The following is a 23,976-nucleotide window of genomic DNA, read 5'->3' on the forward strand; positions in this document are numbered from 1 at the left end:
AATAAACCTAGCAACTGGAGCAATAAATGGGGAGATCCCTGGATCCATGTGAGGTACAGGACTGGATCTAGCTTTGTTAAAAAGAGATTGTCATCTACTATATGATGTCTGATTTTTATTTTTTACATTAATCATGGTATAACCCCTTTAGAAAGCGCGTATGTCATTTATAACACAATATACAAATTACTTCCTTCATACCTTACAGTTGTAGCCATATGAGGGCTGTGTCTACTAAATGGGAGGAACCAGGTCTCTGTCTAGTGTATGAGCAACTGAAAAAAGGTTTTCCAGGACTTAGTGGGCTCCACAAACCCACCTTAATTACTCATATGTCGCCAGTAGAAGATTCTAATAAACTTGCCGTCTCTACATTGCATGAAAGGCACATGACGCTCCTCTGAAAATCCTACATCTCCTAACATCACGTCCTTTACCAGGTTTCCAGTCTGGCCTATGCCCAGGACGCCACTTCCGCAGCAGAGGATAAGGAAGTGCTGTGGACGGGCAGAACTATTTGTCTCCCTGGCACAGTGCAAACTCTTGAATCCGGCTCATCTACGCATGCTCCAGGGAGAACCTTTATGGCCTCATCCACTACATGCGACATCCCATCCATCAGCCAGACCTGGTAAAGACCTGACATTGGTAGATGCAGGATTTTCAGCAAAGGAGCGTGTTCCCCAGCAGCCGATCCACAAAACTTTCTTCTACAAGCGAGATATGAGTAATTAAGGTGGGCCCGTGAGGGCTGCACCCTGCAAAACCTTGGTGCAGTGATAACGTGGTCATCTACACATGTATCACTGGCTTCTGAGGTGTTGAGCTATACACCACTGCAAGATGGAAGTGAAGGGAGAGGTGGCCATAATGTGTAAGGTGGGAATTCCCTGTAGGTATCATTCAGTTTGGCCATGCTAAACCAGATGGGTCCTGCACTATGGCGCTCAGTTCTGATCAATGCCGTCCGCTAGGTGGCAGGTTGATCACCCAGCACACCTACCTTCAGCAGCCACTTGTTGTAAAAGGTAATGCCGATGGAGAAGGAGTAATAGAAAAGGACCAGGCCCAAAGTCAGAAAGACCTTCCACGCTATGGCCCAGCAAGGAAGCGCCATCTTCTCAGCAACACCATCCGTTTTCTGCATTCAGACGGAAACATCCAAGAGGGAACTGGGAAGAAAAATGTGAGAATTATTACAGCCTTTCATCTAAACCCTAAGAATCTAATAACGCTGTGACAACCTCTGGAGAGATCATCTGCTTGTCCTATCTGAGTGTGCCCATCTCTGACCGGTGCCAGTACATAAGTGACCCCATAAACTGTCAAGCAAATGAAAGCCTTTAGGGTACAACCACATGTGGCGGCTCTTCCTCAAACCTAGGTCCATGTGCAATCCGCAAAAAAAGGACATTGGACGCGGATCAAAAATACGGTTGTGTGAATGAGGCCTTATTAAAATCTCATTCACACTGGCGGTACTGTAAAACTCTGCAGATCTGATGTAAACAAATCCGTAGTGTCTGCACCCCTAGTGGACGTCCCCTTAGGCTAGCAGTGATGGCTAACCTCCGGCACTGCAGCTGTGGTGAAACTACGACTCCCAGCATGCTCCATTCATTTCTATGAATGGAGCAAGGGGGCATCTCGGGAGTCGTAGTTCTACCACAGCTGGAGTGCCGGAGGGTAGCCATCACAGGGCTAGGTTTTTTTTTGCATTCGCACTGCAATCCCATTACAGGAATAAGATCACCGCTACTCGGCGATCCTGGCCGCGACCAGTGTCGCTGTGTATCCCTAGCCTTGGACCCCATTCAAATGACGATAGGGCCGCCATGTCCGCGTTGCAGAAAGCAAACAACCAGTCCGCAAAACACAGTTATGTGAACTCAGCATCACGGTGAGGACCCGCTGACTTCACAGGACATGTCCTAACTTTTGCAGAGCAGAGGCACAGACCCAAAAGCACACTAAAGGGCCTCCGTGGTTTTCCGTGAGCTTCCGCGTCCATGCCTCCGCTCCGGCGGGCCTACGGTCATATAAATGGGGCCTTAGACAATGCCCCTCAGAGTCACTCCGTAACCAGCCTTAACCAGAGAGTGACCCCACAAGGTGCCAACCAGACTCACCACATAAACAGCGTCAGAGCCACTCCAAGCGTCAGCCAAAGACTGACCCCATACATTGTGGTAAAGCCAGAAACCATAGGTCAGGGGTCCGCAACCTCCAACATGCCAGATCCTGGGAAACTACAACTCCCAGCATGCTCCATTCACTTCTATGGAATCCTGAGAACAGCCAAGCAAGTTCGCCTGCTGGGAGTTGTAGTTTCACCACCACTGGAGTGCGAGAGATTGCTGATCTCTGCTATTGACAGTCCCAGCCAGAGCCGCTCCAAGTGTCCACCAATGAAAGACCCCATAAACAGTGCCTGGCAGAAAACGGGCACATAAATGGGGTCAGCAAAGAAGTTCATAAACCCAGAGCATTATATAAGACCCCCGTACTCACCTCCGCCTGCTCGGATATCTATAAGCAAAACTACAACTCCCAAAGGAACCTACCAGGCATACTAGGAGTTGTAGTTGTGCAGCAGCTGGAGATCAGCATGTGACACTGACAACACCAACCTGTCCTCATGTGCAGTAACTTACCCCGGGTGTGTCCTCACTTATTCCCCCTGCAGCCTTAGCCAACCTGTCCTCATGTGCAGTAACTTACCCCGGGTGTGTCCTCACTTATTCCCACTGCAGCCTTAGCCAACCTGTCCTCATGTGCAGTAACTTACCCCGGGTGTGTCCTCACTTGATCCCCCTGCAGCCACACAAGTAACTTACCCCGGGTGTGTCCTCACTTATTCCCACTGCAGCCTTAGCCAACCTGTCCTCATGTGCAGTAACTTACCCCGGGTGTGTCCTCACTTATCCCCCCTGCAGCCTTAGCCAACCTGTCCTCATGTGCTATCCCCTGCAGCCACACAAGTAACTTACCCCGGGTGTGTCCTCACTTATTCCCCCTGCAGCCTTAGCCATAGATCCAGCCCTGCAGAGTCCATGACAAGGGCTCCAGCCTTTATTACAGTCTATAGTCTGACCTAACATAACACGGACGCTGCACTTTTCCGATTGCAAGCTCTGTGTCACAATGTCTGCAACAGATGGGACTGCTCCATAAAGCTCGGCCAGAGCCTGACGGGGAACACAGGGTCACCACACCCACGAGCAATGACTGGCCCGAGCACTCCGCCCGCCCCGTATACCCGGGGATTGCTCTTAGTCCTTAGCCAAGACGTGGCTCAGGCGCGGGGCATGCTGGGAGAACCTCGTGACGTCACACAAGTCTGTCCTGCCAGTCCCGCCATATTGGTAGAGGCATCAGCCGCACACACTATATCTGACAGGAGCCAGGAGTTTTAGTGCTGGCGGGTTCCTCTTATGTCTCAGTCCTGACTGGAATCTTATAATTTATTGCTCAGTACAGGGGTCCTACAGCACTACACCTCCCAGTGTCAGAGAATGCTGAGAGTTGTAGTTTTGTGCAGAAGAGCCACTGCTCAGTCACCTATATTGCTGTGACCTGTGTTACACCAAGCAGTTTACACTCGTACAGAAAATTAAGTTGCCATATTTTAAAGGGGTATTCCCTTCTTGGACATTTGGGGGGCATATTGCTAGGATAAGCCCCCAATGTTTGATAGTTGCAGGTTCCACCTCTGGGAATGAAGCCTTTAACAGGGCGCATGCCCATTTCTGTGGGAGCGAATGGAGCGGTGGCCACGTGCGGCTCGACTGGTTTTGGCAGTCCCGCAGAAATGAATGTTGGACGGCTGCGCATGCGCAGTGCCAGTTTCTGCACTTTGCAGGCACCGTTCTGAGTATAGGTGCAGGCCCTAGAGGTGTAACCCGCAACTAGTTATATGCCCCCAATGTCCAAGATGGGGGGGGGGGTAACCCTTTAACCCCTTCCTGACAAAGCCTAATTTTGCAAATCTGACAGGTGTCACTAAGGCTACTTTCACACTTGCGTTCATCATTCCAGTATTGAGATCCGGCAGAGGGTCTCAATACCGCAATTAAACGGGTCTGTTTTGATTTTGTACATCAGGATGCATCCGTTCCGTTGGGATGCGGTTGTGTGAAATCAAAACGGAAAAAAACAAATCCGTCACTGAATACATTGTAAGTCAATAGGTGACGGATCCGTCAACCATTGACTTACATTGTTTTCAGTGCCGGGTCAGTTTTTATGACCAGACACAAAACCGCAGCTTGCAGTCACAAAACGGAACGCTGACGGAACGGAAGACATCCTGAACAGATCTCTTTTCATTCGGAATGTATGAGGACCAAACAGATTTTTTTTTTTTCCGGTATTGAGATCCTCTGCTGGGCCTCAATACTGAAAAACAACGACGCAAGTGTGAGAGTAGCCTAATGTGGTAATGCTTTCCCTTATCCAAGCCATTCTGACATTGTTTTCACTCGACACATTGCACTTCATGTCAGTGGTAAATTTGGGGCGATATATCTTTATTTATTTAAAAAAAAATATCAATTTTCTAAATTTCACTTTTTCTGCTTTTAAGATAGTGATACCTGACAAAATAGTTAATAATTAACAAGCATGTCTACTTTATGTTGTCATCATTTTGTAAATGTCATTTTATTTTTGCAGGATGTTTGACAGTTTAGAATTTTATAAACAGTTTTTCAAATGTTCAGGAAAATTTCCAAAACCACTTTTTAAAGGACCAATTCAGTTCTGAAGTGACTTTGGGGGCTTAAATAATAGAAACCACCCATAAGTGACACCATTTTAGAAACTACACCAATCAAATTATTCAAAACAGATTTTTGAAACTTTGTTAATCCTTTAGGTGTTCCAAAATGGAGGCGAGATTTAAAATTTTCTTCTTTGTTTATGCAGATTTTCAATTTGAATCATTTTTTTTTCTGTAACACAGCAAGGGTTAACAGCAAAATAAACTTCGATATGCATTACACTGATTCTGCAGTTTACAGAAGCACCCCACATGTGGTTGTAAACTACTGTATGGGCACGCAGCAGGCCTCAGAAAGGAAGGGGCAACTGTCGCGGCTGAGAATGGGGAACACCCTCAGCCGTGCGGTGCCAGGTGATGGTAAGGTTGCTACTTGGCCAGAACCACAGAATTAGGGAGCAGGTCACCTCCTAGCGCTTCCCTAATCTGACCCTGACTCCTAGCTGCATGAGCCGCCCTTAAAAGATAGGAGGGCCCATGCTCAGGAACCTCTGATCCCTACTGACCCTCCGTCGTTCCCTGAACTAAGAGCTGGGTAGACAGCCCGTTCCTCCTGGACACGGAGAAACAGGAGTCTAAAGTGGCCAAGCTACAAGGGGAACAGAAACAACTTATGGCAGTGACAGGCAAATGCAACCAACACAACACTCACCTGCCACAGACAACAAAGCCTGGAACCCATGTGCAAGTGCTGCTGTTCGGAACACCAACGAACACAGCACACACCAAACATCACACAGGAACCCAGGACCATAAGCTGCAATAATAAGGAAACCCCACACACACCTTCATAACACCGTGTAACATAATTTTATGACCAGAAGGGTGGCCCCTACTGGCAGATGGTAAAGTAACCAGGAGGCTGTCTCCAGCAAGCATGGCTGAAGCACCCTCTCTGACTACTGCCTTCCACTGAGGCTTTATAGGGCCAAGTAGCCACACCCAACAGTCAGACACACCCAGTGCACACACACACTAGGAAGGAAGTTAACCCTTCCAACATCAGGGAAGGGAAAACATCAACTTAAAGGGGAAGTGCACACAACACATATAACACCCCGTGCACACCGATAAAAGGCACACCTATAGGAGAGGTTGCCAGGTGCAACCGCATGCCTACTGCAGCAAGCTGCCTAACACCACTCAGGCTGCTCTGCTGCCACATACCCAATGTTGCCAGCGGCAACCACAGGTGAGGCAACATACTATAGCCCTCACCTGTGATTAACAACAACACCAAGACCGCAGGCAACTGCATGCGGCCACAAGAGACAGCAACATAGGGATTTTTGAGGGCAGATTTTGTTGGAATGGTTTCATTTTTTTCCAATAAAATTTTGCTTTAGCCCCAAATTTTTTCATTTCACAGGAGTAATAGCAAAATATCACCCCACAATTTGTTACGCACTTTTTCCTGAATACGGCAACACCCCATAATATGTGGTCGTAAACTGCTGTATGGGCACACCGCAAGGTTTAGAAGGGAAGGAGCGGCATCTGCTTTCTAACATGGAATTTGCTAAAAATGGTTTTAAAAGCCATACATTTTTTTATTGACTAAGCTGGGACTGGGTGTCATTTTTTATTGGTACCATTTTGGGGTACATATGACTTTTTGATCAGTTTTTATACTACTTTTTTATTTTTATACATATACAGTATGATATGACTACTCTTCTTATGGTTGTGGTGATACCAGATTTAGGTCTCATGCACACGACCGTTGTTTTGGTCCGCATCCGAGCCGCAGTTTTTGCTGCTCGGATGCGGACCCATTCACTTCAATGGGGCCGCAAAAGATACGGAGAGCACTCCGTGTGCTGTCCGCATCCGTTGCTCTGTTCTGTGGTCTGCCCAAAAAATATAACCTCTATTTTTGTCAGTTTTGCCGACAAGAATAGGCAGTTATATCAATGGCTGCCCGTGCCGTTACGCAAATTGAGGAACGCACACAATCGCCATCCGTGTTTTGCGGATCCGCAATTTGCATACTGCAAAACACATAACGGTTGTGTGCATGAGGCCTTATATAGATTTTTTTTCATATTTTACTACGTTTGCATCACTTTTTATTAAAAATAAGTTATTATAAGTTATAATAAGATATTTTTCATTGTCATATTCTATTTTTCCACCAACGTTGCTTTCTGAGAGCTTGTTTTTGTGGGATGGGGTGTAGTTTTTATTGGTACCATTATAGGGTAGATATGATTCTTTAATCACTTTTTATACCATTTTGGCAGGTAAGACAAAAACAGCAATTCGGTCATTATTTTTTACATTTTTTTAACAGCGTTCGCCATGCAAGATAAGTAAGGCTACTTTCACACTTGCGGTAGCAGGGTCCGGCAGGCTGTTCTGGCGGGGGCATGCTGTAGTTTTTGTCCGGCATGTTTGCCATGCTGCGGCCGGACCTCCAGCCCGCCCCCATTTTAGTAAATGGGGCTGGAGCAGACTTCCGGCGGCACGGTAGGGCTACCGTTAGCATGGATCCGGCAGGCTGTTCCCCTGCCAGCCCCTGCTGCCACAAGTGTGAAAGTAGCCTAACATGATCCCTTTATAGATCAGGTCGTTATGGACACGGCTATACCAATTATGTGTAGTTTATTTTTTATATTTTTTTAATTAATTATAGATGAGCGGATATGAAAAAAAAGCTGGGTCTTTCATTTATTGCAGGGTGTCTTGGTACCGCCATGTACCCTATGATAGCTTTCCTTAGGTAAGTGGAACTGGGTGAGTGAAGTTAAGCACTGGGCGGAGTTAGAGGAGTGGCCTAGTGTAACAAAAAAATTTGCCGTGGTGCACTACACGTGCCGCTGAACTTTTCACTCTGTAACTTTGAGTGGCAATCCTTGACCTGGGTGCTGGAAAGCCTAGCTACACCATTGGTAAGAGGATAAATAAAAATTCATAATGGATGTTAGGGCACATGTACTGTCTGACCTCCAACAATTAGCTCACTGTTGGTAGCCTGGCCACAATCCTGGTTTCACAATCCATTTAAAGGGCATCTGTCAGCAGATTTGTACCTATGACACTGGCTGACCTGTTACATGTGCGCTTGGCAGCTGAAGACACCTGCATTGGTCCCATGTTCATATGTGCCCGCATTGCTGAGAAAAATGAAGCAAGTGAGCTTGTAGGTGCATAAGGGGCGTTACCATTACACCAAGAGTCTCAGCTCTCTCTGCAACTGCTGTGCCCTCTGCACTTGATTGACAGGCCAGGCAGTGAAAACATCACCATACCCAGCCCTGTCAATCAATGTGGAGAAGGTGTAGCAGTTGCAGAGAGAGCAGAGCCTCCAGGTGTAATGGCAACGCCCCCATTGCTCCTAGAGGCTCATTTGCATATATTAGATGCGGGCACATAAGAACATGGGACCAACACAGATGTCTTTAGCTGCCAAGCGCACATGTAACAGGTCAGCCAGTGTCATAGGTACAAATCTGCTGACAGATGCCCTTTAAACATATGCCCATGTGGTGACATACTGTACTGATATAATATTGCCATACACTGTCCGTATAACAGTGCCGAGCTGTTCCCACAAAGTAACATACACAAGAGCAATACCATGACCATTCCCCCACAATTCCTGGTCACACCCACGGAGCAATATAGCTTTGCTGTATTATAGTAGTGCCCACATGCAGTCCCGTTGTGTCGGTACACTGAAGCCGCACTGCGCTTAGTCTCTGTAAAAGTAGAACTCCCGATTCCCCTCATTGCATGCCTCAGTATACTTCTAGCCGTTACCTGACCGTCTTCAGTTGCTTATAGTTTATAATGAGTCTGTGCTTGCTCCAAGGACAATCATCTCAACAAGGGCCTGACTTGCTGGAGTTGTGGTGGAGGGCTTGTGCTTATACACAGCAGCCAGTCAGATCAAGCGGAGCTGCAGTGTAAGAGATGAATGAGATACAAAGCAGCAGCCTTTGTGTGCAGCTCAAAGACGGCCTGTTACTATGTCAAATATTTGAAACAGCATACTTGTCCAAATTATCGCTGCTGGTCTGAGTATTCTGGGCATTTTTTGGTTCCCGAGATTCACCTCTGATATATCTGCCACACGTCATGTATATGCGCCAGTGGTTAGCCCAGGGGGCAACCATCTAGGGGATTCTCCCAATGTGGAGTCATCTTCACTGCCTTGATGACATCCAATCAGCGTGGACAACATCAGAGCGCCGTGTCCCTCTGCACACTGGACTGCAGCCGAGTGTTGAAGATCGCCCTACCTGAAGACTTCTGGTGGCCACACCTCGGCTAAACACAGGCGCATTATAGCATGTACACAAGAAATATTGGGGGCTGTATCTCAGGAGTAGGGGCAAGAAAATACTCAGTTCAGCAGTAATAATTTGTGCAAGTGTGGACAGAAACGGCGAAGAAATAGAAAATCTTAAAGGGGTATTCCCATCATAATGATCACTGTTAAATCTGTTAATGATTTGACAGTGATCGTTTTTGTAAATATATTTGATTAACCAATTCCCACCGTTTAGGAGAAAATTCATCCCCACTTACCTCATTGTTGTCATTTGGTCTCCCCTGGTTACGGCCACCGCTCTTCTCCGGAATCCTTGCGCAGAAGACTTCCTTCTTTTCTCCCGGCCGGGCCGCTCACTGTCCTGAACGCGCACGCCGCTGCCGCGCATGCACGATGGTGACTTCTTCCTGGCCAGAATAGTACAGAGCTGCGAACGTGCACGTCGACTCTGTACTATACTGGCCAGAAATAAGTCACCATGGCGCGTGCGCATTCACTCCAGCGCGCGGCCCGGCCGGGAGAAGACTTCAATCAAGATGAAGCCCGCCCCCAGCCAGAATCCAGGAAGTGAACAGCGCGCTGGCAGCAGGTAAGTATGAAAATGCAAAGTGGGATAACCCCTTTAAGAACTTCAGTTATTTTCCTTCCAGGGATACTCACCAACCCGAGCAAACATGGGCAGTAGAAAGACAACTGCACACCGAGCGGTACAGTTCCCGAGGCCGAGTGCAGGGTCCTAACAGGAGAACGCTTGGAGGGCCACTTTAAAATATGGCTCTACGCCATTTATTAACTTTGAATCTGGCTTTCCAGAAAAACGAATGGACATGTACAGAGCGTTTTTCCCCTCTTTCCATTCATTTCAATAGGCGAGTTTCAGAGCGGATTCTGCCCCAAGATAGGACAAACTGTTTCTTTTTTCCCGGGGGATAAAAAGCAAGTGCTGCTTCCCCCTGAATTGAATGGGAGGCTGTTTTGAGGCGTTTTTAAGCAGATTTTGAGGCGAAAACACGCCAATATCAGTGCCAAAAAACTCTGTGTGAACTGGCCCTTACTGTACATATACTGTAGAATCTAGATTCATAGGAAAGGATCTGCATCTGCCTCTTGTTTAGTCATTTGGGAACAAAAGGAGGTCCCTAAGCCTTTATACTTGAACTTCGTGGATAGGTCTCTTCTCATAGTAATTTACTTCTTGAGGCGACACCAACTGCGGTGGTCAAATGAGTAATGAGCGGTCAGAGCAGCACAAGGCAATACAATGTTCAGGATAATGTGTATTTTCTGAGAAATATGCAGGAGAAATCCGAGGCGGACACTCAGATATGTATGTGAATTTACTCCACTATCAATGGGGCCGATCCTGTCGAATCCGCACAATAATAGGCATCCTGCAGATTTTAAAATCTGTATCACCACCACTAATCCTCTGCATTCACTTGCAGAATGTTAGTAGGTTTGATAAGGATTAAGGCCTCATTCACACGACCATGTCCATTTGGCGGACTGCAAACTGCAGATCCACAAACACGGACACGGCTGTCTGAACCTCGCATCATCTGCAAGATGCAGCCAAAGACAAGACATATGCTGCGGCGCAGCAGCATGGACGCGGAAGGCGTTTATGGAAGGCACATGTCCCATCTTGCAGATGGCGGACGCGGTCGTGTGAATGGGGCCTTATGTTCAAATCCTAAACATGTAAATGTAGCCTTAAAGGGGTATTCTGGGTTATAGATACGGATGCCCTATCCATAGGGTAAGGTCATCCGTATCAGACCGGTCAGGATTCTGCTGTTACCCGCAGCCACAGTTCTCCGTACAGCTCCATACACCGCATAGTGGCCATTTTCGGGTAGTGCAGCCCAGCTACAACTCACATCAGGTCCATTAACAATGCTTGCTTTACTGAGAGCGTACATCTGTCCCCCAATGTCCATTACATACGGCAGCGCAGCAATAAAACGAATACTCGAGTGTCAGTCAATTATTTATTAGTAACATTACATATTATTTTGGATGTCAGCCTTCTGTACCTTCACATATCCCAAACATTCAAATGCCCCCTCCCTGTGGTCACTTACAGTTATATGGGAGGAGATTCGTACCACGTCAAGAAGGCTTTTGTACATAAGTAAATGAAGTCCTCCCCGTCTGCACCAGCCTCTTAACAAAGAGGAAGTGGTTGAAGAATAAAATGAAGTCTTGCGGAAAGAGGGGCAAAACCAGTCATAAAAGACAGAAGACGCCTCCCCGGCTAAATGGAGGAAGAGAACCGATTGTGCTTTTACGTAGCGCAGTTGTGCACAAATGCCTGTGATTGTGCCGCACTTCCATTCTGGAGGGGATGGTAGTAAGCAGCAATCTGATTGGATAAGCAATCTCTAACATTAAGGCAAATATGGAATTGAACCGATTAGGACCATACTGACCATAGAATAAGCAGCCTTCCTTCAGTACCTAGTAAAAAAAATGAAGCTGGAGAAAGAGGGCAGCTGGAAAATCATGGGAGACCCTCAATGCTGTTCCCGAGAGCTGCAACTCTTCTGAGGACTGGGTGGTAGGCATGATTCTGTAATACATGAGCCCCCCTCCCTCAGGGCAGACCTGGCTTGTTATACAGCTTGTTAATGAGTGGTGTCTCCCCACGTTACTGTGGGTTTATGTCCTCCATGTTGCCCTCCAGATCAGCCATAGTGGTAGACAAAGTCATAACTGCTGGGCTCTTTGGGGATTGGAGGAGGCACCTCAGGAATCTGTATGTTCTCCAGATCCAGCAGACGCAGCTTCATCTCCATACTGAGCAAAGTGTCCATGTCACTGCGGGTCAGCTCGCTGGTCATCTCTCTCCCCAGGAGAGCATTCACTCCATCAATCCAGATGCAGTACTATCCAAGAAAGCGAGAATTCAGAGGTCATATAATTGTTTCTAATTAAGAATATAAGAATAATACGAGACGTGTGAATGAAAGGAAAGTTTTATTGTCTCATATGTAAAGCTACTGAAGAAGCGCAGCCCACCCTTTGGAAAATCAGGGCTCCCCTGACTCCAATTCTTCAAGCCGAGGTGTCCTCCAGCCACTGCCTGCAGATGGGGACTAAATAGAGAGGTGGACAAATGTGCATAGATCTCTCCAAGTCCATGGGAATTATTGAGCCCATGTGACCCCACTCGTCAGGAGAGCAGGGGTACTCTTTCCCCAAATCCTCCGGGCAGCTGACAGAGAAGACAAAGTGGAAAGGCAGCCACTCATGTTCAGCCTGACTGCTAGAAAGACAACTAAGCGGGTTTTCCAAGATTATAATTTTTTTATTTCAGTATCTGATTGGTGGGGGTCCGACACTAGGGACCCCCGCCGATCAGCTGTTTTGAGAAGGCACCGGCAATCCTGTGAGCACCAGAGCTTTCTTTCTGCTTTTCCTAGGCCAGTGATGACACGTTCATCGATCACGTGGCCTCCTAGGGGCAGCACTGCCTTCTCAAAAGAGCTGTTCGGCGGGAGTCCCAGGCTTTGGACCCCCACTGATTAAATACTAATGACCTATCCTGAGGATAGGTCATCAGAAAAGAATATCTTGAAAAACCCTTTTAAATTGAACCCGTCAGGTGATTTCTGAGGTGATATCTGAAAGGAGAATGACACAAGGAGAGAAGTTGAGTTCTGTGAAATATACCTTTGTAGGATTTGATGCAGGATTTCTGAGTAAAAAGCAGAGAAAATCCAAACAGGACTCCTATGGATATGGTGAGAGTCCTGCTTACCCCACCCTCACATAGTGATTGAAGCTCTATCAGTGTTTGTACAGAGATGTCTGTCAATCATCCTGTGTGGTGGCCGAGGTAATCAGGACTCACTGTCTCTCTTTGCAGTCTTTTACTCAGAAATTCTGCTTCAAAATATATATGCTCATCTTCTCTACCATATACTGTACTTAGGCCAGGGCAACAGAAATCATCTGACAGCTTCGCTTTCAGTCTAATTGCCCCATTTAAAGGGTTGTCCAGGATCTTACTATTGATGGTCTATCCTTAGTAGAAGCCATCAAAATCTGATTGGCCTGGGTCCAACACCCTGCACTCACTGCTGATCAACTATTTCGGGGTAGCTACGGTGCTGGAAGTCTGTGCCGAAACTACACAGGTCCATCCATTTTGTAGTGGACAGAACCGATTCACCTCACCTCAATGGGAGCAGCACTGCAGTAACCAGAACTCCATACAGTACACAGCACACGGAGCTGATGTACTTCAAAAGTTACTGCAGAAAAGCTGATCGACGAGAGTAAGGGACCAGATATTGATGGCCATCAATAGTAAAATCCTAAACAACCACATTAACAAAAAAGAGTCGTTCCCAACCACTTACCTCATATTTATTTGGTGCAATAAAGTTCAATGTCTCGTCTGGATCGTACAATATGGAAAAGGCCAATTCCAACACCTCCTACATATTAAAAATAAACAGACATTGTGTTTGAGGGCATGAAATAAAGCAAGGAAATCCAAATATACCAGTACAGACCAACACACACCTTATTCTGCTTCAGGGCACTCTTTTCCTTCATGTGCGGGCAGTCCTTTCCAGTGAGCACAGCCTTAATATCAGCAACAGGAACTGCAAGGAAAGCCATGTTAGAGAGAATCTGATGTATACATCAAGCCTAAGAGAAGAAGCTGTTGTAGATTCCTTACTCTTCTCCTGCAGGGATTCATAGGGCACCTCTCCTTGTGCGTTCTCCTCCAAGTCTCCATAGTGCAGAACCTTATGATTTAAGGCCAAACGGCAGAACCAAAACCTCTCTGTAAAAAAAATTGCCATTAGCCAGTAGCACCCAAAAAACTCGTTAACTATAAATCTGCATGAGATATCAGCAATCACCTTGCCTCCGGCGGTTGCCGATCTTGCGGAAGCTGCTTCCTTCACATAAACGGTTCAGCCGCTGCTGTTTGATTAGCTCCATAATTTCAGGCTGGATTTTCTCCCGCAATTCTCTATGTGAGGAGAGAGAAAAACTGTAAAATCAGTTTCTCGTTCAATTCATTGGGGAGGAACAGCACCATGGGTATACACCCAGCTACCACTAGGAGGCGACACTAAATATGAAAAAGGTTGGCTCCGCCCAGGTGGGCTATACTCTCTCCACAGACACTAAGCTATTTGGCTTGTACCAATAGCAGTAGGAGAGAGAAACAAAAGAAAATAACCAACATGTCCTGGACCGAGGAAGGAAGAACAGCAGCCCGGTGATAGAAAGAGAAATTAAAACAAAGGGTGAGATCTGTGTCCCCCAATGAATTGAACGAGAAAGGGATTTTACGGTAAGTACAAAAATCCAATTTTCTCGTTAATGTCATTGGGGGACACGGCACCATGGGACGTCCCAAAGCAGTCCCCGAGGGTGGGAAGGAAATCTCATACAAAAAGTTGGGCGCACAGGTGCAGGAGAACCGTGTGGCCGAACAGGACAAGGAGAGGCCATAGCATGAAATGGTAGATAGAAAACTAAGGAAGTGAGCCGAGAGGCTCCAGGACCAGGAAGAATCCAAAAGGAAAAATAATGGGAGACCGCCAGGATCCCAAGGACAAGTGCCTGGGAAACAAGGCCATATGCAAGAAAGAAAAAGGGAAACACCCAGCTCCAGCCAAGGTGGAAAAAATAAAGAAGCTAAAGGATAGGGAGCAGGGCTAGATGTCCTGCGCAAGAACCGAGAGTTGAACAAGTGTGTACTAGAGAGCCAGAGGAAGGACCTGGAATAACCAGGGCACCCCCTGAAGAAACAGGAAAGCAGCAGATTTGGAAGGCGTCTGTTGGTAATGGCCTAGCGTTTTGCATATAGAAGGATGCTCCAGCAGGAGGATCTATAAGAGGGCAGACCCTACAAGAAAAATTAGACCATAAGGGAACCTGGCAGGAGAGAAAATGCCTGGGAAAAGGACAGGAGCAGTCCTGAACCAAGGAAAAAAACTTCCTGGAGACAAACTAAAGGAAGACCCTGTAGACCACTCCTCAGCAAATAGAAGGCAATTCCATAAGGCCTGGAAGCAAAGGAACCCGACCAGAAAAAGGATCCGGCAAGGAAATAACTCTAAATTGTCTCAAACCAAAAACATGGCCTGTCCGTAGCAAACACCATGTGAAGGCCAGGGTAGAGAGGAAACAAGGAAGCACTGGAGGCTGAACGATTGAGAGAAAGAATAGCAAAGCCTCACCATGGGAAGGCAGCAAGCCTCCGTACACTGCAAGGCAGGTGGGAAAAGAGAAACACCCTATGAGAAGGTGGAAACTCCATCCTGCCAGAGAAAGCAGCCAAGCCCTGGAGGAGGAGGGGGTCCTTGGTAATGGCCAGGAGAAGGGAACGTAAAGACATGGTTCCCACACAAAGAAGGTGAGAATCGAGCCTCAGAAAAACTGGAACAAAATATCACTGTGAAATGTAAGACAAGAGAAATCCCTGGCCACATGGAAGTCTCAGGAAAAAAGGAACCAATCACAGGTCTTGGTAATACAAGTGGAGACACACTTGTCTGAGAGATATTGGAGTAGAAGAGAGAGAACTCCAAACAGCCTAAGGAGGAACAGTTCTCAAATCGAGGGAAAGCTCTATCCCAAAAGTGGCCAATATAAATGTAAATTGCAAACCGGAGCAACAAACTTCCAGGTACCAGGACCTAAACCTGGGGAGACAGGAAGAGAGGTTAGAATCTCAAGAGAGAGAAACAAGCCTATGGGAACCCAGGAGGGAAAAGAACCAAACCGGGCCCAAAGAAGCAGCTGTCATACAGAGCATGTGCAGTCAGAGACGCCATGAGTAGCTTCCCCATAGTGAACCAACCAGCTAGATGGTCTAAGAATCATTGGGGCAGGGACTCCAAGCAGGATTACCCAGTCAGAGGCTCAAGTAGGGTCCAAAGAACTGGACCACATGAGGACAATAATAGCCAGATATCAAAGGAAAAATGAAATGCAGCAACAATAGGGAAAAAAACATCAGCCATGGTTAATAAACCATCCTAAGTGTAGTGACTAGCATATTGTATAACTGCCATGGAAAAGGCAAGTACAACACCCTGGATTTTGTAAAAGAATCGCCAGACATCCATATGTCAGAAAAGGATGCGGAATTCGCATGGGGAAGCTGGGAGACTACACTGACATATAGAAACCAGCAGAGCACAATGAAACCCCTAGGGAAGGGGGAAGAAACTGACAAGTGCAGACAACGGCAAGGCCCAAGCGAACGGCACTTCTGTCATGTAGCACAACTAATCAGAGAACAAAAGGGAGTACCAAGAACGCCCGGACCTCCCGACTATATAAACATATACTTGACGCCAATGCCCCCTCAACCCCCTTGGTGGTAAAGGGAAAATGGGAAGAGGATGTTGGGACAATATTTCAAGAACAATGGAATGACATTCTGGCTTTAACTACTAGTCTTATACTGAACGAATGTCAGAGACTGTCTCAGCTATACTTGCTACACAGAGTGTATAGAACCCCCAAACTTCTATTTAAAATAGGTGTACGACCGGACTCCACATGCCCTTGATGTGGAGCAACAGAACAGACACTGCTTCCTATGGTATGGGATTGCCAAGAACTGGGAAAAATATTGGGAAGAGATACGAGAAATCATAGCTGTAACGACTCATTACCCAATGACCCCAGAGTCTGTGTGTTGGGCATACTGGATTCCCCAGGAATAGACGATAAAACATCTTTATGTATTCACAGAATGTTGTTCCAGGCGAGGGTTTAATTACTAAGCACTGGATACGAGGTAAGCCTCCCAACAAACAGGAATATAAAAATAGGTTGAATACAGTTTTACGCCTCGAAAGAGAAAATGTCCAAACTAATTCCTGTCAATAGGGCTGGATAGAAACCAGGAACTTGGCTTCATAAGCACTGACAAGGGACTGCCCGAGAGGACAACTGTCCCTATTGGGACATTTTACTATTAGTTCACATTGATATTACCTTTTTGAGGTATGATTAATAAATAAAAATAAATAAATACATAAGGTGTAATTATCTCTCTGCAGGGCAAAGCGGGGGGGGGGGGGGGGATGTTAAATAGTTTTTTAACAGTATTTTTGTATTGTTCTGTATTATCATAACATCAAGTTTCTGTCTATGTAACTGACTGACAGGAACTTGGTCATTGTATACAAATTTGCATTTTATTAATAGTTTTATTAATAACCAATAAAAATGATTTTGATTTAAAAAAAAGAACGCCCAGACCATGGAAGAACTACGGGGCCATGTCCGGTACCAGAGCGAGCAGCAGAAAATTCCAGCCACCAAGTAGGTGTGTGGCGCTCACTAGTCCTGTCACAGCCATATCAGAGAGGACGTCCAGCGATGACCCGAAAACTGCAGTAGCGGCTGGTGCTCACAATGCTGCGTATCCCTGCAGGATAGAGCATCCAGTGGTAATACAGGTACTCTGCCAGGACTGGGCCATATAACTCTGAAAACAAAGCAGAGAGGCAGTAACAACAACGGGAGTACTCCATCCATGAAATGGGGTAACGCGGCTGTGCGGAATACAGTAGTACTTTATAGGGTTGACAAAGAAGAAATCTAGCATGATAGCCAACAACCTGCCCAGGGAGTGTGGTTGTCTGGTGCATAACAGGACTGAGAAGTCCTGATAAGAAGTGAGTCAAGCAATAAAATAAAACGGGGCGATGCTGCCGCATGAGGGCAGGAAACAGCACCATATCATCATCATAGCTGAGAATTGGCGCAGGCTACGGTGGGGTGGAGGTGAGGGACCCACGTGGGGAGAAGGTGACCCCTGAACAGAGTTTAGGGTAACCCGACTGAGCCCAGGATCCAGTCACCGAATGCAGGCCAGCCATGCCAATAGCACAGCAACCCCAAGCCACCGCAGGAGCAGATGCAACCCAGGGGGAGGGATGGAGGGCCAGGGGACCTGCCACAACATGAACCACCGAACAGGGGCCCAAGATAATACGACCCACCAATGACGCTACATGCAGGGGGAAGGGGTGCACTGTGAAGATGGGGAAAGCACCCTCTGGGAAATTCTAGAAGGCCATGAGGGAGGCAACACCCCTAGAATAAAAACAGGAAGCCCGAAAAAATGTCGGGAAAGAGTTTGGCCTAGTCACAGCCGGAGATGGGGACTAAAGTATAGATGCCGCATCTGAAAATGAAGGACCCTAAGTGGGCGCACACCGCGGGGCCTGGGGAGGGGAGGAAGGAATGCCTTAAGGGGGAAGGGTCACTGCGACCCCCATATAGAGAGAAAATGAGCCACACAGAGATCCTGGATGCCAGGAAAAAGGCAGGAACTCTAGTCCAGGCACAAGGCGGGGACTAGAGTAATTAAGAGGCCGAAGAAGAGAAGGACGGCCAGGGGGGAGGGGACCCGATGGAGTATGGATGGATGGGAGGGAAGGAGTCCCTAACTAGGGTAGGGAGCATAATCACCATCTAACGTCTTTGGGCGCCGCAGGGTAACCCCTTCGGTAAACTCGCTCAAGAGTGGGATTTCCGGTACTCCACTGCGGAAGCAGTAATGGGGGACTGGGTGACCGGCACCGAGGTACTCGCCCACAGGGAGTGCTACTAAAGTGGACTTCCACGATGAAGACCCCCTGCTGCAGGATAAAACCTGCACCTGTAAAGTGAAGAGAAGAAATAAAAATAATTTTTTTTTTTTTTTTAAAAGCAAAAAAAGTTGCAGCAAGACCTGCAGAAGAGCAGGTCGTGTCTGCCTCCTACGGACACTAGACTAAAACTGATTAGCCTAGTGTCTGTGGAGAGGATATAGCCCACCTGGGCGGAGCCAACCTTTTTCATATCTAGTGTCGCCTCCTAGTGGTAGCTGGGCGCATACCCATGGTGTGGTGTCCCCCAATGACATTAACAAGAAATTAGGGATGACGGCAATATGGTACAGAGAGAAGAGTCTGCTGTGCGCATCCTTATATGCAAACAGGGAGCTGAGAATGGTAAAGCTGCACGACGGACTCTTCTCTCTGCCGCCAGACTCTTCTCCCTGGGTCCAGATCATGTTTTCTCTTAAACGCAGAAGGTTCCCTATAAACTAACAGCCTATTGCATAGTACAAAACTGCATTAACAATTCCTACAGGTATCAGAGCTGACAACATTCCTTGCTGCCTCTATATCTGCCATGATCTGACAATAACATTCAAATGCATCTGGAGGCTCTTACATGAACAGACATGGTGCATCAGGTACTCACACAATGGGTGGAGACTGGAAGTCATCCTGGCTCAGTCTCTCAGACTGACGCAGGCGAAGAATTTCTGTGTAACTCAAGCTACGAAGTTTGTTTTTCAGTTGCTCCAAAGAGTTGGGTTTTGAGGGCAGAGCTCGGGTAATCTGCTCCCTTACTACCTGCATTACCTGAAATGAAAAGTGGAAGGCATCAGACATTTATTTAAAGGGGGTCTTCCAAAGTTAATACTGATAACCTATCCTTGGCAGCGGTCAGCAATATCAGATCAGTGGGGATCCGAATCCTGGTACTCCTGTTCATCAGCTTTTGGACTTAGCACTTGGGCAAGCGATGTGGCCGATTCCATGTCCATTAGTCACATGGCCTTTTTACAGCTCAGTTCCATTCATGAGACTCAGCCACTACACAATGTACGGCACTGAAGAAGCTACAGTGTTCATCCGAACGCCTCTTCCAATGGCTGATCGGCGGAAAAACCAGGAGTTGTATCCCCACTGATGAGATATTAATGACATATCCTGAGGACAGGTCGTGAATGTTTAACCCCTTTAACATGTTAAGGACCTTGGACGAGAATGCTCCTCCTAACTTGCAGGTACCTAACGCACTAGGACAAGCATTCTCGTCCTAGGGTTAACGCGCTGCCGCGATCAGCAGCAGAACCCTGCTGTATCTGCCAGCAGCGGTGAAAACACAGTTGTCGGCGGATTAACCCCCTGTATGCCACGTTCCCGCTGGCCGCGGCATACAGGGGGGTTGGGGCAGCTTGTACATCCCCATCGGGTCCCCGTGCTGCGGTGTCCCCATCGGGACCGCCGGCTAAGGAAGCCCAGGAGATCCAGCCCCAGGGCTGGGTCCCCTAGGCAACTGTTAGCATCTTACAGCCTAAGACACTGACAGTTCAAGACAGCACAATACAGATGTATTGTGCTGTATTGAAACAGGGATCAGACCCTGAAATCTTGACGTCCCATAGTGGGACAAAAAATAAAGAAAAATAAAGTTTTACCCAAAAAAATTAAAGTTTCAAGTAAAAAAAAAAAAAAAAGCTCCTTTTTCCACAAAAAGTGTGATACCAAGTGATCAAAAAGTTATACGCACCCTAACCTCAGTCATCTCATCCCGCAAAAAATTAGACCCTAACTAAGACAATCGCCCAAAAAAAAAAAAAAAAAAAAAACTATGGCACTCAGAAAATAGAGACACTAAAAACGAGATTTTTGTGAAACTCACCTGTAAAATCTCTTTCTCGCGTGGTTCATTGGGGGACACAGGACCGTGGGTATAGCTTGCTGCTGCCACTAGGAGGCGACACTAGGCTGAAAAGTGATAACTCCTCCCCTGCAGGCTATACCCCCTCCAGCCTGGAGAGAGCATATCAGTTTGTGCCCAAGCAATAGGAGTAGGAAAAAATAACCATACGGTAAACAACCAACAAATGACCAACGCCAGCCGGAGCAAACCAGAACTGGGGCCATACTGGCTCCACAACCGCCAACAATCACAGCAAACAGAAATCACTGGGTGGGAGCTGTGTCCCCCAATGAACCACGCGAGAAAGAGATTTTACAGGTGAGTTTCACAAAAATCTCGTTTTCTCGCTGGTATCATTGGGGGACACAGGACCGTGGGACGTCCTAAAGCAGTCCACGGGGAGGGAATAAATCACATGCCCATGGAGAAGAAACCATCGAGGATGCGTAACTCACTGCCGCCTGCAAGGATTTGCAGCCCGGAACAGTACCCGCCGGCGCCCAGGAAGGCACCCGGCAAGACTTGAAGAACGTGTGCCCGGAAGACCAAGATACCGTCTTCAACACTGGAAGCTACTGCATGAAGGAGATGGACCCGAGAAGCGCCGACCGCAGGTCGGGTGGGCCAAGACTCAGCTGGGCGTTGCTCACCCGAGGGCGCATGCCCGAGCAACTTGTGAACAGACCAATCTGAAAAACATCCCTTGGAGGCCGCAGCCTGGACAAGGACCCCAAGATAAGAATTGGTAGAAGTCCGTAGGGCTGTAAGTGCTAGCCAAGGACAAGCAAGTTCAGAGGCCAAATCACATGGCTGATGGAGAGCTCGGTCCATGTACTACGAGGGAGAAGAAAAAAGGAAACCCATGTCTGCGAGGCGTGAAAAGGCGACCACCTTCTGCGAAAAAAGAGGATCCTGGACGGAACACTGCCCGATGCCATACTCAAAGAAAACAGTACGCACAAGAAGGCAAATCAATTCAGAGAAAAAAATAAAAATAAAAATAACGCCACCAACAGCTGGCTCCCGGCCGCAGCTGTGGAAGCAGTACTAAAAAGGCCAAGCCCGTAGGATTCACCTCTGGCCCAGAGAACACCCCCTAGGGAGCGGAATATCGGTAGACCAACGCCCCTATAGCCATAGAGGCTGGTGGTGAGATTTCTAGTGAGAGAAGCTGCCTGAGAATCACTAAGAAACAAACGCCTGAGCCAGGCGTGCCCCACTGCAGGTCAAAGGATCAATGCCCCACGGGAAAGGGATAGTAACGCCAATGAGAGCACCACCAGTGATGGGAAACCCCGTCAGTGACCATATTTCAACAAGCGGCAACGCTGCCTGGAAGGGCAGATGAGTGGAACAAGATGAGAGAAATACTCTAGTCGGGTGAAGTTCGACCACGACGTCCAACGCCTCCACCACACCCGAGGAACCCTGGGTCCGTGAAAAAATAGAGATGGGCTTCCAGAGCCGTACCACCCATGACTACTGGTCAGCTAGACAGGAGGATAAGGAGATCAGTTAGCCACCACGAGGGGAGACCGGAAAGGAAACGTGTGATCCGTACCGGGGACGAAAGCCCTACTAGCGGGGGACGTCGCAACAGACACCCGCTCTACCCGTCTTGGGAGGGCTCTCAGTCACCCCCCGGAATGAGCAGTGAATGAACAACCACCATTGCTTGAGGTGATATCACTGACCTCTGAAGACAGGTAGCACCAATGGCGATACGGTATGACTACAAGAATCCAGGTCCCGCGTAGAACGGCAATCTAGTGTTGACGAGTGCCGTAGGGACTGATCTACCCAGTAGAACGCACTCAAAAGGTAGGTGCTGATCAGCCATGGTAACTACACTATCGCCATCCCCGAGCCGACGACAGAAGGACAATAGTCAACAATAATAATGAAGAGGACCGGCACTCCTTGTAGTCTTCAACAAAAGATGATGTCTCTATTGGACACCTACAACACTGTGACGCGTTTCGGCTAACATCACGAGCGTCTCTCAAACATATGGATATGGATTGGATGTGGCGGAAGGACAACAGTTGTCAGAGCCACGGACCCCCATTGGTAGAAAACCAAAAAGAGGCCAGAACTAAAGCCCATTCCCATGAGAAACTGGAGCTCTACAGCATCTTAGTGGTGATGCGATCCTCCGCCGGAAGGGGGGCCCTACAAGGGAAGCCCCAAGAGTAATGCTTACGCCATACTCCAGCCGAAGAGTAGGCCACCCGTAGAGGTCACTGATTCTCTTGTCAGAGGAATCTGTTGCCTGACGAAAGAACTGTGCAGAAGGAACCTCAGCATGTAGTGGTGACTCAAACACCCCTCGTGCGGTAGGGGCTATCGCATGCTCCGCCAGCGTGGACATGAGGGGAAGGCCTGAAGACTTCCAGTAGAAGTTCTGGTATCAAGCTGGCCCAGCCAGTAGAGCTAACCTTAACCCTCCACCTGACAAGGGCGCTGAACAGGAGCAACTGCCGAATTAGTACCAGGGCAGAACCCCTACCTGAGGGGGGTCGTCTCGCTACAGCGATTAGGAGCATCTAGCCCTAGCACGAAGACTACCCTGCGAAGGATAAGCCGCTGTAGTAGCCACTGCAGATTGCCAGCATAACGCCCTCACCCAGACAAGGATGAGTGGTAGACGAAGCACCCGGAGTCGGTGGAATATTCGGCTTACCGGATCTTGACCACAGTACTCTGTGCAGTGTGACTGACCTGAAACGGTGGAGGCTCATAGGGATAGGGAGTCACTAGGACACACAAGGCTGGTGACCCCCTGAGAGCACAAAGGCCACATTCTTGTGTCTCCAATAGGTGCATGAAGAAAAAGGGATACAATATGAGAGTATCCATAGGCAAAATCCATATGCCACTAGATGGAGAATATCAGGCACCAGCGGTACCGACTGTTGCCACAGACCACCTGTGAAAGAAACCAAGGCATCCAAAGTCGTGGCGTAGCTGAAATACAGCATGCAAAGAGGCAGCGATTCCCCCGTAACCGGATCGTTTGTAGAGCGTAATGCCCTAGGAAGTATGTGATGGCAAATGGGAGACCGACTGAAGCGCAAACCCCCGGTTAGGGAAGGGGGTAGCGATAGTCAGAACCGCGATCCACGGAAGTGTAAGTACCCACTCAATGGAGGGGAAAATCTACGCCAAGCACTGCGCCCAGTGGCAGTGCCAACGCATTACCTATGATCGGGAGTAACATATCCAGTAAGTACTGTAACCCGAGGTAGTGCAAATACAACACCCATCGAAGGGGGTAACGCACCTAGCAGGAACTTGCATATGACGAGTTCCGTACCCTGTGGGAAGTGCCATCATCCCACCCCAGTAAGGGGGTAATGCGTATGTCAACATTTGCGACAGCAGTGAGAATGCCATAATGCCACCTATACAAAAGGTTAAT

At 47.8% G+C, this 23,976-nt stretch overlaps 2 protein-coding genes across 4 annotated transcripts in view; both read right to left on the reverse strand.

Moving 5' to 3' along the window:
* The window catches only part of SLC35C2 (solute carrier family 35 member C2), a 32,954-nt gene extending 29,686 nt beyond the window's left edge, over positions 1 to 3,268 (reverse strand). The window contains exons 1-2 of one of the 2 annotated variants that reach the window (XM_044296955.1): positions 2,991 to 3,268; positions 1,004 to 1,172 (exon numbers count right to left, since the gene is read on the reverse strand). In XM_044296955.1, coding sequence (XP_044152890.1) covers positions 1,004 to 1,147 — 144 coding nt within the window. In that variant the 5' untranslated portion in view covers positions 1,148 to 1,172; positions 2,991 to 3,268. Of the gene's footprint in view, positions 1 to 1,003; positions 1,173 to 2,654; positions 2,695 to 2,990 lie in introns of those variants that run through there. The other variant, XM_044296956.1, reaches the window with a different exon arrangement.
* A 7,765-nt stretch (positions 3,269 to 11,033) lies between these two features.
* The window catches only part of ELMO2 (engulfment and cell motility 2), a 65,190-nt gene continuing 52,247 nt past the window's right edge, over positions 11,034 to 23,976 (reverse strand). For both annotated transcript variants that reach the window (XM_044297538.1, XM_044297537.1), the window contains 6 exons: positions 19,305 to 19,468; positions 13,937 to 14,049; positions 13,750 to 13,857; positions 13,590 to 13,672; positions 13,424 to 13,501; positions 11,034 to 11,944 (listed from right to left, as the gene is read on the reverse strand). In XM_044297538.1, the coding sequence (XP_044153473.1) occupies positions 11,744 to 11,944; positions 13,424 to 13,501; positions 13,590 to 13,672; positions 13,750 to 13,857; positions 13,937 to 14,049; positions 19,305 to 19,468 (747 nt within the window). In that variant the 3' untranslated portion in view covers positions 11,034 to 11,743. The remainder of the gene's footprint in view (positions 11,945 to 13,423; positions 13,502 to 13,589; positions 13,673 to 13,749; positions 13,858 to 13,936; positions 14,050 to 19,304; positions 19,469 to 23,976) is intronic.

The sequence above is a fragment of the Bufo gargarizans genome, chromosome 6, assembly GCF_014858855.1.
Source record: "Bufo gargarizans isolate SCDJY-AF-19 chromosome 6, ASM1485885v1, whole genome shotgun sequence".
In the NCBI taxonomy this organism is placed as follows: Eukaryota; Metazoa; Chordata; class Amphibia; order Anura; family Bufonidae; genus Bufo; species Bufo gargarizans.